The sequence below is a fragment of the Panicum virgatum genome, chromosome 5N (assembly GCF_016808335.1).
Source record: "Panicum virgatum strain AP13 chromosome 5N, P.virgatum_v5, whole genome shotgun sequence".
NCBI classification, from domain to species: domain Eukaryota; kingdom Viridiplantae; phylum Streptophyta; class Magnoliopsida; order Poales; family Poaceae; genus Panicum; species Panicum virgatum.
Window position 1 is genome coordinate 10,263,905 of NC_053149.1, and position 14,334 is coordinate 10,278,238.

General features: G+C 45.3%; 1 protein-coding gene and 1 pseudogene across 1 annotated transcript; one reads left to right on the forward strand and one right to left on the reverse strand.

The window, feature by feature from the left end:
- Nucleotides 1-350: 350 nt before the first annotated feature.
- Nucleotides 351-6,513, reverse strand: LOC120671951 (annotated as a pseudogene).
- An 847-nt stretch (nucleotides 6,514-7,360) lies between these two features.
- LOC120675504 lies at nucleotides 7,361-9,596 on the forward strand. The gene is made up of 4 exons (XM_039956709.1): nucleotides 7,361-7,668; nucleotides 8,178-8,360; nucleotides 8,449-8,508; nucleotides 9,039-9,596. Exons 1-4 carry the CDS (start codon nucleotides 7,453-7,455, stop codon nucleotides 9,324-9,326), a joined length of 747 nt encoding a protein of 248 aa, XP_039812643.1. The 5' UTR covers nucleotides 7,361-7,452; the 3' UTR covers nucleotides 9,327-9,596.
- Nucleotides 9,597-14,334: the final 4,738 nt, after the last annotated feature.

A 14,334-nucleotide genomic window follows, 5' to 3' on the forward strand; every position in this document is an offset into this window, starting at 1 on the left:
CTCATAACCGCGAGTTACGGCGAATCGATTCGATTTTAACCTTGCAAGGTGGACCTAACCAACACAGCACGTATATGCCCCGTCGGACTATACGAACCAACCATTCCACTCCTCGCCTCGAACTACAGGACCGCCCCACCAGCGTATAGTCAACCGAGTCCCACGAGAGACCACCAAAAGTAAAATACATGCATCCCCATTTTTCCGTAACCACTCGGCTACCCTAAGGGGTGGGAAGGAGTCCTGTACTTTCGAGATGAGGCAGTACTAGGCTTACCGGTTTCGACTACCTCCTACTCCCGGCAGGCGGTCAGTACAGTTCTATCCCCGGTCAGCACAGCCAACAACGATACGGTCCTTAATTGACACGGATGGGGCTAACAGTTCCCGCCCGGTCTCCAATTTCCTGTCTTTCTTCTACTTTCCAATATTCCATATACTTGAATTATAAAGATATCATATATCTCGCGAGTAACAGGAAATTACTCGACTTCTACCGAAACTTATTTAGCATAGCAACGCTAACGAGCTACACATATTAGTATATCGTCCGATGGAACCTAAAGATCATGCAGCTAGGGTTTCATTCAACGCCTAGAAACTTAATGCATAATCAAATAAATAGATAACATTGCATAAGTTAAAATATTAGGTTATGCTCCGGGGCTTGCCTTGCAAGTCAGCGGGGTTAGCAACTTCTTCTGGCGCTGGCTCAACGGCTTCCCCCTGCTGCTGATCTTCTGCCGGAGGCTCCTGAACCGGCTCGGCAATCAGCTCGTAAGCGACCTCAGGTGCAGCGTCTATAAGAGGAAAAGATGCTATGCATGAGATTTATGAAAAAATGCAATGCAATGCAATGCAGTAAACATACAAGAATACATGGGTAAAATAGATAAACAACAGCCCTAACTATGGTTAAAGGGATGGTTCAGTGCTGAGGTGGATTCATGGTTCAAATGTCTTTTAGCCTGAAGTGTCTCCCATAAAGAAGGCCAAAGGGCACCATGATTACATCAGGCTCAAATCCAAGTATATATGAGTAGTTCCATTTTAGACCTCAACAACTCTTATACAAGAGTAAGCAAAACCAGTAAGCAAAATGATGCAGCTAGTTGAGACATGGTTCAACAAGATAGAGTACGAAATTATGGAGCTATAGGAACTGGTTTTGCATTTTTAGGATTTTCTACAAATTCCTATGAATTTTGGTAGTTCTGTACATCAAAAGAAATAGTGAACCGGTTGGACCGGTACACTACACCGGTCAGACCGGCCTCCCTGGGCGGCACTCGCCCAGAGCAGAGCACCACACGGCGCGGCGGCTGGCAACGGCGTTCTCGCCGGTGGGCCTCAGGGCGGCGGCAAGGAAGGGCGGGAATGCGTCCAGCGGAGGCAAGCAGCCCCCGTGCGCGCGGGTGTGGCGCAAGAGCCCGACCCAGGGCGTGGGGCGACGAGCGGGCGGCAGCAAGCGGCGGCGCACGGTGGCGAGGCGCGTTTCCGGCGATGGTGGCGCACAACCTCAAAGGAAAAGGAGTTGGGGAGATGGAGTAAGGTACGAGGAAGCTCACTGCGACCTTCAATCGGACTGAGGAAGGGCGGAGGATGGACGTCGACGAGAGGGGCGGAGGTTCGGGCTAGGGTTAATGGAAGGCGGCGGCGGCGGACTCGATTCCGGCCAAGGGAGGGCGCAATCGAGCTCGCGGTGGGGCGGTGAAGGTTGAGGGCGAGGTGGGTTAGGTTCTAAAGGGCTCAGGACGCGAAGAACGGCGGCGAGGCGGCGGAGAACGGCCGGCGCAACGAGCGGCGGCGCTCTACTCCGCTGGCTGCTTTGCGTGGCACGGGAAGGAGAGGGACGAGACGGGAATGGATTAACTCAACAGGAACTACGGCGGTTAAGCGGCGGCTGCCCCAATGGCGCGGTGACGCGTGGCATCACCAGCTGGCGGCGGCGCCGTACACCGGTCTGACCGGAGCTCACCACCGGTCGGACCGGTCTCTACCCACCCCAGAACAACATTTTTGATTCAAACTTCCACTGCCCAGAATTTGAAATCTTTCAACAGAACTTGAAATTTGGCCAAAATAAGAGTTGTAGAAGAAGATTAGTTCTACAACTTTGATGTTGGTCGAAACTTGATTTGGAACTTGATTGATAGAGAAAAACTTGAGCCAACTAGCTAAGGAGAAACATACCATGGAAGATTTAAAACTATATTAACAACTTTCTTAGGCTCAAGATTTAAAGGATTAAGCACACGATTAGCACCAGGGTGTCACATGGATCCACCACCAGACCAACGCCGTTGAGCCGAAGTTGTCGGCCGGCAGCAAGCTCACGTGCCACCACCTGGATCTGCTTCAAGCTTCAAGGTCGTGAGCCAGATCGTGTGGCTCTTTCCAGCAAGCTTCCAGAGCTTTGTGATTTGGTAGCCATGGAGGACGAGCAAAAAGATAGCTTTGGCTGAGATGGTTTGGACATGTCCAACGAAGGCCTCCTGAGGCGCCGGTGCGTAATGGGGTTCTTGAGCGGGTCGATAATGTAAAGAGGGGTAGAGGTAGACATAAACTGACGTGGGACGAGTCGGTTAAGAGAGACCTTAAGGATTGGAATATCTCTAAAGAGATAGCTTTGGATAGGAGCGCTTGGAGACTAGCTATCAATGTGCCTAAACTTTGAACTTATTTCTTTCGGGTTTCATCTCTAGCCTACCCCAACTTGCTTGGGAAAAAAAGCTATGTTGTTGTTGTTGTGGAGGACGAGCAAAAAGATACGAGCTTCTTTGATGTGCCCAAAGGATATCCCCATTGCTACATGTCCCACACCATCCGGCCCAGCGCCGCGGATGCGCAGCGGCTCCGACTGGCCCTGGCCCATCTCGCCGGCCATCTCCATCATGCCGCAGCTCTACTCGCCGTCACCACCGTTGTCCGCGTTCGTGCCCGCACTGCAGTCCCTGTACATCTCGCCTTGAGTTCTTGAGCCGCCGATCCCAACAGCGCCTCCGTGTCAAGAAACCAAGGCCACCGGCGCCAGTGGCCGGGAGGTTCTTGAGCTTGTCCTAGGAAAAGATGCGGCCGCGGCGCATGGCCGGACGGCATGGTGGCGGAGGCTCCATGGCATGCGTTTGGGAGAGAGAAGAGGGGAAGCAAAGAGAAATAAAAAGGTAGAAAATAAAAAGAGAAAAATGATATAGCTAATGACAGGTGGGACCTAGAAAATAGGGGCTGTAAAGTAAGGACTGTTGTTGGAGTTGAGAGCAAAACTGAAAGCCCCTAAAAGTTGGAAGAGCCCCTACTCAAAAAAAAAGTAGGGGGCTTAAATAGGAGCCATTACTGGAGTTGCTCTTAGACGGTGCAAAGATACTGGCAGCAAATGTGCATAAGACATAGGAGTTTTCAACTTGTCATGCTTTGGCTTTTATTCCAAAGTTGTGTTGGCGGGTTGCACAATATGCAATCCATGTTTTTGTGCACTAACTTTTTAGGATAAATATGGGGCAAGCAACACTTGGAGACTGACAACTGCATTAGTGTGACTAGCCAGTCTTAGTGAATCTTGAGAATATACCACTATGACTTTCTTCGTTTGTGCAAGTGACATCATGTGTAAGTCGAAAAGAAGCATATGAATTATGAGGTTGAAAGAGCAAGGATAATTAAACCATTTTTAACAAGCATAGCATGTTTAGATAACATTATGTAGAAGCAAAGCAGAAAGCATAAGATAACCGCAGCTCTATACTGATACTGCTGTAATATTCACATGAACTTGTTCAGAAGATCTACCATTTTCTTTGTGTAAATAACAGCACAAGAACCTCTGGATGCAAGAGAAGGAAAATAGACAAATGCAGTAACATATCCTCCACAAGAAATAGAGCATCATGGTTCACAACTAATCTCACCTGGTAGCTTTTGACACTTTCCTTCAGCTCCACGTACTTGCCAGGTGCACCCGTGAAAACTTCAGCAACATGGAAAGGCTGGTTCAGAAACCGCTAAATCTTACGGGCACGTGCGACAGTGAGCTTGTCGTCTTCACTGAGCTCATCCATACCCAAAATGGCTATAATATCCTGCAAGTTCTTGTAGTTCTGTAGAACCTTCTGAACACCACGAGCAGTGTTGTAGTGGTCTTCTCCCAAAACATGGGGTGAAAGCATTCTAGATGTAGAGTCAAGGGGATCCACAGCAGGGTAGATTCTAAGTTCAGAAATTTAGACAAGCAAGCAACATAATACAATGTAAAACTAGCATGAACACAGCTTTGGGAGGATTGTTTTTTCTGTAGGCACCCTGTAAAAAAACCTGACGGGACAACATTGTTGTCGCATCAAGATGGGCAAATGTAGTTGCAGGAGCAGGATCAGTCAGATCATCAGCAGGCACATAAATAGCCTGTACAGACGTAATAGACCCCTTCTTGGTGGTAGTGACACGCTCTTGAAGACCTCCAAGATCAGTAGCGAGAGTAAGTTGATAACCCACAGCAGATGGGATACGACCAAGCAAAGCAGACACCTGAGAATTAGCCTGCAATATGATTCGTGTGCATGACGAAGGACAATCCCGTAACACCTATAACATTCCAACTGGCAGAATGCAGGGGACTGAAGATAACCTGAGTGAAACGGAAGATGTTATCAATGAACAGGAGCACATCCTGCCCTTTCGGCATCTCAAAAAATGCTCGGCAACTGTCAAACCAGTGAGCCCAACACGGGCACGAGCACCAGGAGGTTCGTTCATTTGTCCGTACACAAGAGCACAATTGCTCTCACTCTGCCAAGGGAATTGTCAAAACTTTAGGTGGCAGAACAGAAACTAAGCACACCATACATTTTGCAAACGTTTACTAATCCTGTACCAAGGAGGTCTCTAATATACCTGACCTGCTTATCCCCAAGCTTAATAACACCACTCTCAATCATTTCCCTGTACAAGTTATTGCCTTCACGGGTCCTTTCACCGACACCAGCAAACACAGAAAATCCACCTGATACATAGGAAGTTCAGAAAACAGTGGGAAAATAATGAGAAGTGAAAGGAACAACAGGTGAAGATCCTGAAGGACAAACCATGGGCTTTGGCTAACATTGTTGATCAGCTCCATGATGAGAACAGTTTTGCCAACACCAGCACCACCAATCAACCCAATCTTTCCACCTCTTTGGTACGGAGCTAATAGATCGACGACCTAGACAGCATCGAAATCAGGATTGCATGTAACATTGATAATTGAAACAAAATTCTTGTATCAAACAAATTGGTGTACCTTAATTCCAGTGACAAGAATCTGTTGTTCTGTAGCCTGCTCAATGAAACCAGGCGCTTCACGATGGATTGGAAGGAACTGGTTTGTTTCTATTGTATGAAAGTGACAAAGAGATTAGTGCTTAAACTCACCAATACATCTCAACAAATCGTAACATAAGCGTAGAACTTACTTATGTGACCTTTCTCATCAATGGGCTCCCCAATGACATTCATGATACGCCCAAGTGTAGCCCTACCAACATGAACCTGTAAACATATAAGTAGTTGTTCATTCATTGCTTGTGTACAGAGTAATGGAACAATGCAATTACAACATAAGGCACGAGGTAGCTAAAATGCTGATGCAGTTATACATTCTGCATTGCATTTACAATGATTTCCTGCACTGCAGAATTATAAGAATGCAATATCATTCTTATCTATACTCACCAGATGACACTATGGTCTATGGTTTGCATTGAATTCCGAAATGTGGAACAGTCGTGACTCATCATCTCCTATAGAGTATAGTGGCTAAATAATTTATGCAAACTAAAATCTGTTCAACAGAATCCACTAAAACTCCATCTGAACTGACATGGCACATAAAACCCATCAGATTGGCATTGCTTTCCATTAATATTGCGGTCTATCCTCCATATCTAATCTGAAGCAATTGGTGGAAATGGAGTGAAGATGGTACACACAGTGATCGGCGATCCAGTGTTGAGGACGCGCTGGCCGCGGACGAGGCCCTCCGTGCCGTCCATGGCGATGGTCCGGACCATGTTCTCGCCGAGGTGCTGCGCGACCTCGAGCACGAGGCGTATGTTGTTGTCGAGCACCTCGAGCGCCGTGAGGATCGGCGGGAGGCCACATCGAAGCGCACGTCGACGACGGCGCCGATCACCTGGCACACCTGCCCCACCGCGCCGGCCCCCGTGAACTCATCCCTGATCTTCCCGCCCTTCGCCGTTCCCGCCGCGGACGCCGGCGACGAGGAAGGCGCAGTGGACGGCGGGGCCGGCTGCGCGGCGGAGGAGGAGCAGAGGAGTCCGGAGAGGAGGCGGCGGGACGCCATGGGTGCCCCGCCTAGGGTTTGGAATCTGTGGATGGTTCTAGAAGGAGAGGCGAAGCACTTGGCCGAGGTGAGGCGACGAGGCCACGAAGGTGGTGGGCGGCGGGCTGGTGGCACCGTGGCGGTGGGGCGGGCGGTACGTTGCTGATGACTGCTGACTGCTGGGCAACGTTGAGAAGGGCTGAGGGGATTTTACTGAAAATGATTTTGACTGAAATTCTGAGAAAATGGGAATTCAACGTGATCAAAAGTTTCGCGTGTTTTAAGCGAGTAAACGAAAACCATGAACGTTGTGTGTGTGTGTGTGTGGGGGGGGGGGGTGGTAACCAATTGAATTGAATATTTAGATTTTAGCAGGTCTTTGAATTTTTTATACCATTTCAGTATGTTATTAGTTATTACTCGTGTGGTCATGTTGCCTTGAAACAGCATTTCAAGGTTTCATTGGAACAGTGCTCTTTTTTAAAAATCACCCATATATCACATGCTTTTGTTTAATAAAGACCATTTGAAATGTATTTAGTTGGGCCTTCTTTGCTGATCTTTTTATTAACCTTTGCTGATCTTAGTTTGCCTACTAGTTAGATTTCAGAATGACAGTGACCAAGTGGCAGGTGGTGCCGTGGTGTCCACTGGCCAAGAGCTAGCAATGGCCTTGTTTGGTTTGAAAAGAATTGTACCAATAGTGAATAGTAACAAATTTTGACCATTAATTATGGTGTCAAATAAAGTCAATTTACAAAACCAATTTCAGAACCCCGCGCTAGTGACCCTGAAGAATCTAATGAGGCCTTTGACCGCGCGATTAGAGGATGGTTACTGTAGCATCACTGTACCTAATTATCGATTAATTACCGTCATTAGATTCGTCGTGAAAAGTTACACTCATCTCTAAAATTTTTTTGCAAATTGACTTCATTTAATGTTTCATGTATGCGAGAATCTTTTTTGGGAAGTGTGCCTGCTAGAATTCTAACCCACCCAAACAAGGCCACGTCAGCGCGGTGCCATGGTGACCAGAGTTAGCGCTCCTCTCGCGTCCTCAACGGCCACACAACCCGCACTACACCGTCCAACTCCGCTCTCTCGATCCGAATCCAAGAGCGAAGAAGAAGACGATGATGGCGTCATCTGCTGCCTTGCTCCAAGCTTCCGCGGCCTTCGCTCCAGTCTTCTCCCCGCTCCCTTCCCGACTCCAGCCCGCGCCACGGCTCCATCTCCGCGGCTCCCCCAACCGTCGCCGCCGCGGCGTCGCGCTCGCTGCTTCCTCCGCCGCATCGGCGGAAGTCGAGAAAGAGCCGTCGACCTCGCTCTCACCGCAGGAGTCTCAGGCGGTGAGTACTCATGGGGGTTGTAGCAGAGATGCTGGCACCTATAGTTGGGTGAAAACTAGCCATGGCCTGCGCATACATTTCTAGCCTATTTCCTACTGTATATGGCTATATCTGTGTTGATGAAGTGACTCGATACAGTCGCAGTGACAAAATTGTGAACTTTCAGCATCCCTTGGGTTCTTGGCACTTGTCAATCACACCTTTTTTTTTTTTAACATGAGTGTTACTTTCTGCCATTGAAACTATGCTCTCCCTAAGAAAGACAAATTCCAACTTCCTTAAGATAATGAATTTTCCCCATGTTCTTATTGAATTCACATGAAAAATGTACATGGTCAATTTGTTGAAAAATAGCATTTGGAAGTTGGCATACCACTGACACATAATTTCTTGGAAGTAGCGGTACATCAATCTAGTTTCATGATTCTTTACAACGTGCCATTTTATACTCCTGCGAGCCCTGTTATGCAACCAGTAAAAACTGTTTTCTTGATATGGGTTTAGCGTAGGCTGTTGCAGACAGTGTGAAGGTGCTCAAAGAGGCGGCCAAGACAAGGAAGGTGCCTGCACCAGAGGTGCTTTCAGCACTGTCCAAGATCAAGAAGGCAAAGCTTGACACATCGACATTCTTTGAGACACTCGGCGGGACAGAGTCTCCAGGCAGGACATGGATGCTCATCTTCACTGCTAAGGTTAGAATCGAGTGACTGATATGTTTGATAGCGTATGGATTAATTGTTTCCACTTGATGGTTGATTAGTTGAGTGCAATGTCTGTTAGGGTCGGCTGGAGAAAGGGCAGTATTTCCCAGTGACTGCAGTCCAGCGTTTTGATGCTGCGGTGAGCTTCTCACGGCATCTCCTCATGTAGATTTTATGATATGACAGTTCTGATGACCGGTGGTGCTCGAATAGTTTCTTGAGTTGCAACTGCTCAAAGTTCAAACAATATCTTGTCTGACACTGTAAAATTTCTTTCTAATTTTTGGCTGCGCAATGCAAGAAATACATGTATGCGTCCTATTTGATAGTTACCGGGTATTTGCCTCTTCATTGTTTCTTACAGGAATGCATCATATGTTCACATTTCTCTTAGAAATAAGGAATGTTCAGCAACTTGGCCATTGTTGTGCAATGCTAAGTTGAGCCAAAGCAGTTCTGATATCCTGTGGCCCGAGAGAACCTGATTTTAACTGCCAAAAGCATTTTGCCTAATTCCCCATAGCTGTAAGCCTGCAAGTGCCATAAATATCATGTGAATTTGCAAATTTGAACACTGTTGTCCCACTATAGGTTTTTTTGGTTGCAGCTTTTCAAACACAAAACATGTGCAGAACTCTGATATATGGGTACTCCAATTCTTTTCTTCAGGGGAAAAGGATCGAGAATGGTATATATTTGGGCCCCATTGGGTGCTTAACCTTTGAAGGGAGGCTATCATGGAAAAATAAAATACTTGCATTCATCTTTGAGCGGGTTCGCATAAAGGTTGGACCATTTGGTCCCCTGGAAATCGGCCTCGGGAGCGGTGATGATGGCAGGGAACCCAGCACAAAGGACCCGTTCTTTGTTTGGTTCTATGTTGATGAGGAAATTGCTGTTGCGCAAGGCAGAGGCGGGGGAGTAGCTTACTGGTGCAGATGCCAGCGTGTTCCCTGAAGATCCAGTTAATCATCATCATCATCATTATATTTGATCAAGGAATCAACCTTTGTAGTCTGTATAGTTTTTTTAGATAATGGAAACGAGTTCCGGCCTCTATGTAGTCTGTATACCTAATTTTCACATTTTAGATATGTGCTTTGTTCGGAAAAAAAAAGAAAAAGGAAAAGAGGTGTTCGTGATGAAATTTGTGATGACAATTAGCCTTTTCAATGAGGATATATGTAATTGATTAGATTTTTATCTGATAATTTCGATATTGTCTCAGTGTACAATCCCAAATGGGTTGAATGCAGATGGAAGAATTCATACGACCACTCCAAAGTGATCACTGAAATTCCGCATTTGCTTCACATGTTTCTGTTCAGTAGAACTATCAACCATATTGTTAGAAGCGACGGCGAACAAAACGATGAAAAATAGAAAGATCAAACCGCAGAAAGACACGAAGATTTAACGTGGAAAACCCCTCCAATGCGAAGGGTAAAAACCACGGGCGCCAGCCAGCAAGAACTTCACTATATCGGGTGTTTGTGTACAACGCCTAGCGGCGGCTTACAAGAGGAATAATAGGATTGATATTCTCCGGTGAAGACTATGGGTTAGATATATAGGAGAGTCACGTGGTCTTCTCAACTTCTACTAGCAATGTGGGATTAAAAGTTTGCACCACATGGGCCTTAATGGGCCAAGGCCAAATTCCAACACTCTCCCATCAGAATTTGGATCACAATATAACATACTCCACCTTGAGACAAATTCCTTCTTGTAGCATATCAAAAAACATCACCTGAACACAACAAAGAACAGAACTTCTGGCGCCAAATAGCCTCTTGGGCTAAACTGTCAAACCAACTAAGCTTGAGCAAAGCTCAAACTTAGCTACAGGAACTGGTTTAGTCATCATATCAGCTGGATTATCATGAGTACTGATCTTGCATACCTTCAATTTACCTTGTGAAATAACATCACGAACATAATGGTACTTGACATCAATATGCTTTGTCCTTTCATGAAACATCTGATCTTTAGTAAGGCAAATAGCACTTTGACTGTCACAGAATAGATCAATGCAAGAACCAACTCCACACAGCTCAGTAAACAAACCTTTCAGCCAAACTGCCTCCTTGCACGCTTCAGCAATAGCCATATATTCTGCTTCTGTGGTAGACATAGCAACAACAGGCTGCAAAGTAGCCTTCCAACTCACAGCACAACTGCTAACAGTGAACACATAACCTGTGAGTGACCTGCGCCTATCCAAATCAGCAGCATAATCTGAATCCACATAACCAATGAGTCCCTGATCAGTTCTCCCAAACTTCAAACAAGAATCTGCTGTTCCTCTGAGGTACCTGAAAATCCACTGAACTGCCTTCCAGTGTTCTTTATCAGGATTAGACATGTATCTGCTAACCAAACTCATAGCATATGATAAATCTGGGCGAGAGCAAACCATGGCATACATCAAAGAACCAACAGCACTAGAATATGGGACTTTTGACATGTATTCAACATCCTCCTCAGAACTAGGGCACTGAGCAGCTGACAATTTAAAGTGAGGTGCAATAGGAGTACTAACTGGCTTTGAATCATGCATATTGAAACGCTGAAGAACCTTGTTAATGTAATTATGCTGACTAAGAAATAATAAACCAGATTTTCTGTCTCTAGTAATCTCCATACCTAGAATTTTCTTAGCAACACCAAGATCCTTCATATCAAATTCACTACTCAACAATTTCTTAATGTAAACACAGCTATCATATTCAGATCTTTTAAAACCATGTAACAACATAAATGAATCAAACCTCTTATACCACTGACGAGGAGACTGTTTCAAACCATACAAGGATTTCTTTAATTTGCAAACATAATTCTCTTTGCTTGGCACTATGAATCCTTCTGGCTGATCCATGTAAATTTCCTCCTCAAGCTCTCCATGTAAAAATGCAGTCTTCACATCTAACTGCTCAAGCTCAAGATCATGCATAGCAACAATACTAAAGAAAGTCCGAATTGAGCTATGCTTCGCAACTGGAGAGAACACATCATTATAGTCAACACCAGGAATCTGACTGAAACCTTTTGCAACTAACCTTGCCTTAAATCTTGGAGGCTCACTAGAAGACAAACCCTCCTTTCTCTTGAAGACCCATTTGCAGCGAACAGTCTTCTTTTTCTCAGGCAAGCTTACAATCTCTCATGTGCCATTCTTCTCAAGAGACTGCATCTCCTCATGCATAGCTGAGATCCACTTCTCCTTATCAACTGAATCAATGGCTTCAGAATATGTTGCTGGCTCACTAGCATCCTCCACCTGTTCAGCACAACTCAAAGCATAATAAGTCAGATTACACTCCTCAATTAAACGGTTTGGAGGTCCACAACTCCTCTTTGATCTGCGAAGAGCAATAGGTAAATCTACATCCTCATCATGCTGCAAATCAGACTGTAAAACTGGAGGTGAGTGCTGAACAGTATCAGGAACACTATCTGAAACATCATTACCAACAACTTCATTTTCCTGGTCATCCATAAGCTCCACCTGCACACTAACTTGTGACTGCAATTTCTCAACTAAAGCATCATCTATGGACAAACTGTCAGTAAACATCACAGATTCATTGAAAACAACACTTCTGCTCATAAAAGTCTTTCTAGTTTCAGGATTCCACAATTTATATCCTTTGACTCCCGAACCATAACCAAGAAACAGACATTTAATAGCTCTAGGCTCTAATTTTCCATTATCAACATGAGCATAAGCAGTGCAGCCAAAAACTCTCAAGTGTGAATAATCTGCAGGTGTACCAGACCATACCTCAATAGGAGTCTTCTTGTTGAGTGGAATAGAAGGCGATCTGTTGATCAAATAACATGCTGTATTAGCAGCCTCAGCCCAAAAACGCTTGTTCATATGGGCATTGGACAGCATGCAACGAGCCTTCGAGATGATAGTCCTGTTCATACGCTCGGCCACACCATTCTGCTGAGGAGTGTATGGTATGGTGTGATGCCTAACAATGCCTTCTTTTATGCAATAATCATCAAAAGCATCCGAACAGAACTCTCCACCATTATCAGTTCGAAGCACCTTGACCTTCTTCTCAGTTTGCCTTTCTATCATAACTTTCCATTCTATAAAAGCAGCAAAAGTATCATCTTTGCTTTTCAGAAAATAAGGCCAGACTCTTCTAGAGTAATCATCAATAATGGTAAGCATATAACGAGCACCACCATATGAAGGCTTACGTGAAGGACCCCACAAATCAGCATGAACATAATCAAGTGTACCTTTTGTGGTATGAACAGAGGTATTGAATTTGACCCTCTTATGCTTACCAAATACACAATGCTCACAGAACTTCTTGCCACTCAGAATGCAGCCATCCAGCAGGTTTCTCTTCATCAATTCTGCCATACCGAGTTCACTCATGTGTCCAAGACGCATATGCCAAAGGTCAGTCTTACTAGGTTCAGCATTAGCAACATTAGCAGCAGAAACAGAACCATGCAAAGTACAACATCTGAGAACATATAAATTTGAAGGATTGAGATCACCCAGCAAACATACAAGAGAACCTTTAGATACCTTCACAACTCCACCTGAACCGGTGTATTTGAGTCCTTCTTTATCAAGTGTGCTCAACGAGATCAGATTTCTTTTCATCCCTGGTATGTGCCTTACATTCTTCAGTATGCGAATCATGCCATCATGGGTCTTGATCTGAACATAGCCAATGCCAATAATCTCACACGGGTTATCATCTCCCATGCGCACAAAATCACCATTCTGCAAAGACTCATAGGAACTGAACCAATCTCTATTAGTGCAGATATGAAAAGAACATGCAGAATCAAGAATCCACTCATCATGACCAGCAACACAACCAGCAAAGACAACCAAACAATCTGACTCAGAGTTTTCACCAGCAGAAGCAACACTAGCCTTACCATTAGATTTATTTTTCTTCTTCTCCTTATTCTGCAATTTCCAGCAATCCTCAATCATATGAGATTTCTTCTTGCAATACTTACAGAATTTCTTCTTGGGACCTTTGGACTGGGAGCGGCCTCTACCGTCATTGCTCTTGCCACGATCGTTGTTATCACTTGAGGATCTTTGCTCTGATCTGCCTCTGACATGCAAAGCGTCGCCCCTAGAGGACGAGCCATCTGTCTGCACCATGCCTTTCATCTTCTCCTTAAACTGGAGTGTCTCACAAACTTCTGCAAGGGTTAGTTCATCACGGCTTAATAGTATGGTGTCACGGAAACTTGCATAAGAACTTGGCAAAGAGCATAATAAAAGAAGACCTAAGTCCTCATCTTCATACTTAACCTCCATCGACCCTAGGTCAGCAACGATCTCCTTGAAGACAGATAGGTGACCCATCACCGAATCACCCTCCTGCATCTTAAGCGTGTACAGCTTCAACTTCATATGCAATTTACTGGTAAGATCCTTCGATATGCAGATCGATTCCAGTTTTAGCCACAATTCTGCAGCAGTCTTTTCCTGCAGCACTTCTTGTAGAATATCATTAGATAGATGAAGCTGAATAAGAGAAAGAGCCTTACGGTCCTTGCGCTTCTCCTCATCGGTCCACTCATCCTTCTTTTTCTTCCCGAATTTTTTCAGCGCCTCATCAAGATCATTGGTTTGCGCCAGAATAGCTCTCATCTTGACTTGCCACAGCGAGAACCTTGTCTTGTAGTCCAACATCGGTAGATCATACTTCATCGACGCCATCACGAAACCCAAACTTGAAACCACGGCTCTGGTACCACTTGTTAGAAGCGACGGCGAACAAAACGATGAAAAATAGAAAGATCAAACCGCAGAAAGACACGAAGATTTAACGTGGAAAACCCCTCCAATGCGAAGGGTAAAAACCACGGGCGCCAGCCAGCAAGAACTTCACTATATCGGGTGTTTGTGTACAACGCCTAGCGGCGGCTTACAAGAGGAATAATAGGATTGATATTCTCCGGTGAAGCC

Bases quoted from the DNA above. Each gene is read 5' to 3' on its own strand.
- LOC120675504 (XM_039956709.1), top strand. From the start codon at position 7,453: ATGATGGCGTCATCTGCTGCCTTGCTCCAAGCTTCCGCGGCCTTCGCT. The intron at 8,361-8,448 runs GTTAGAATCGAG...AATGTCTGTTAG, and splicing joins TGCTCATCTTCACTGCTAAG to GGTCGGCTGGAGAAAGGGCA. The intron at 8,509-9,038 runs GTGAGCTTCTCA...TCTTTTCTTCAG, and splicing joins TCCAGCGTTTTGATGCTGCG to GGGAAAAGGATCGAGAATGG.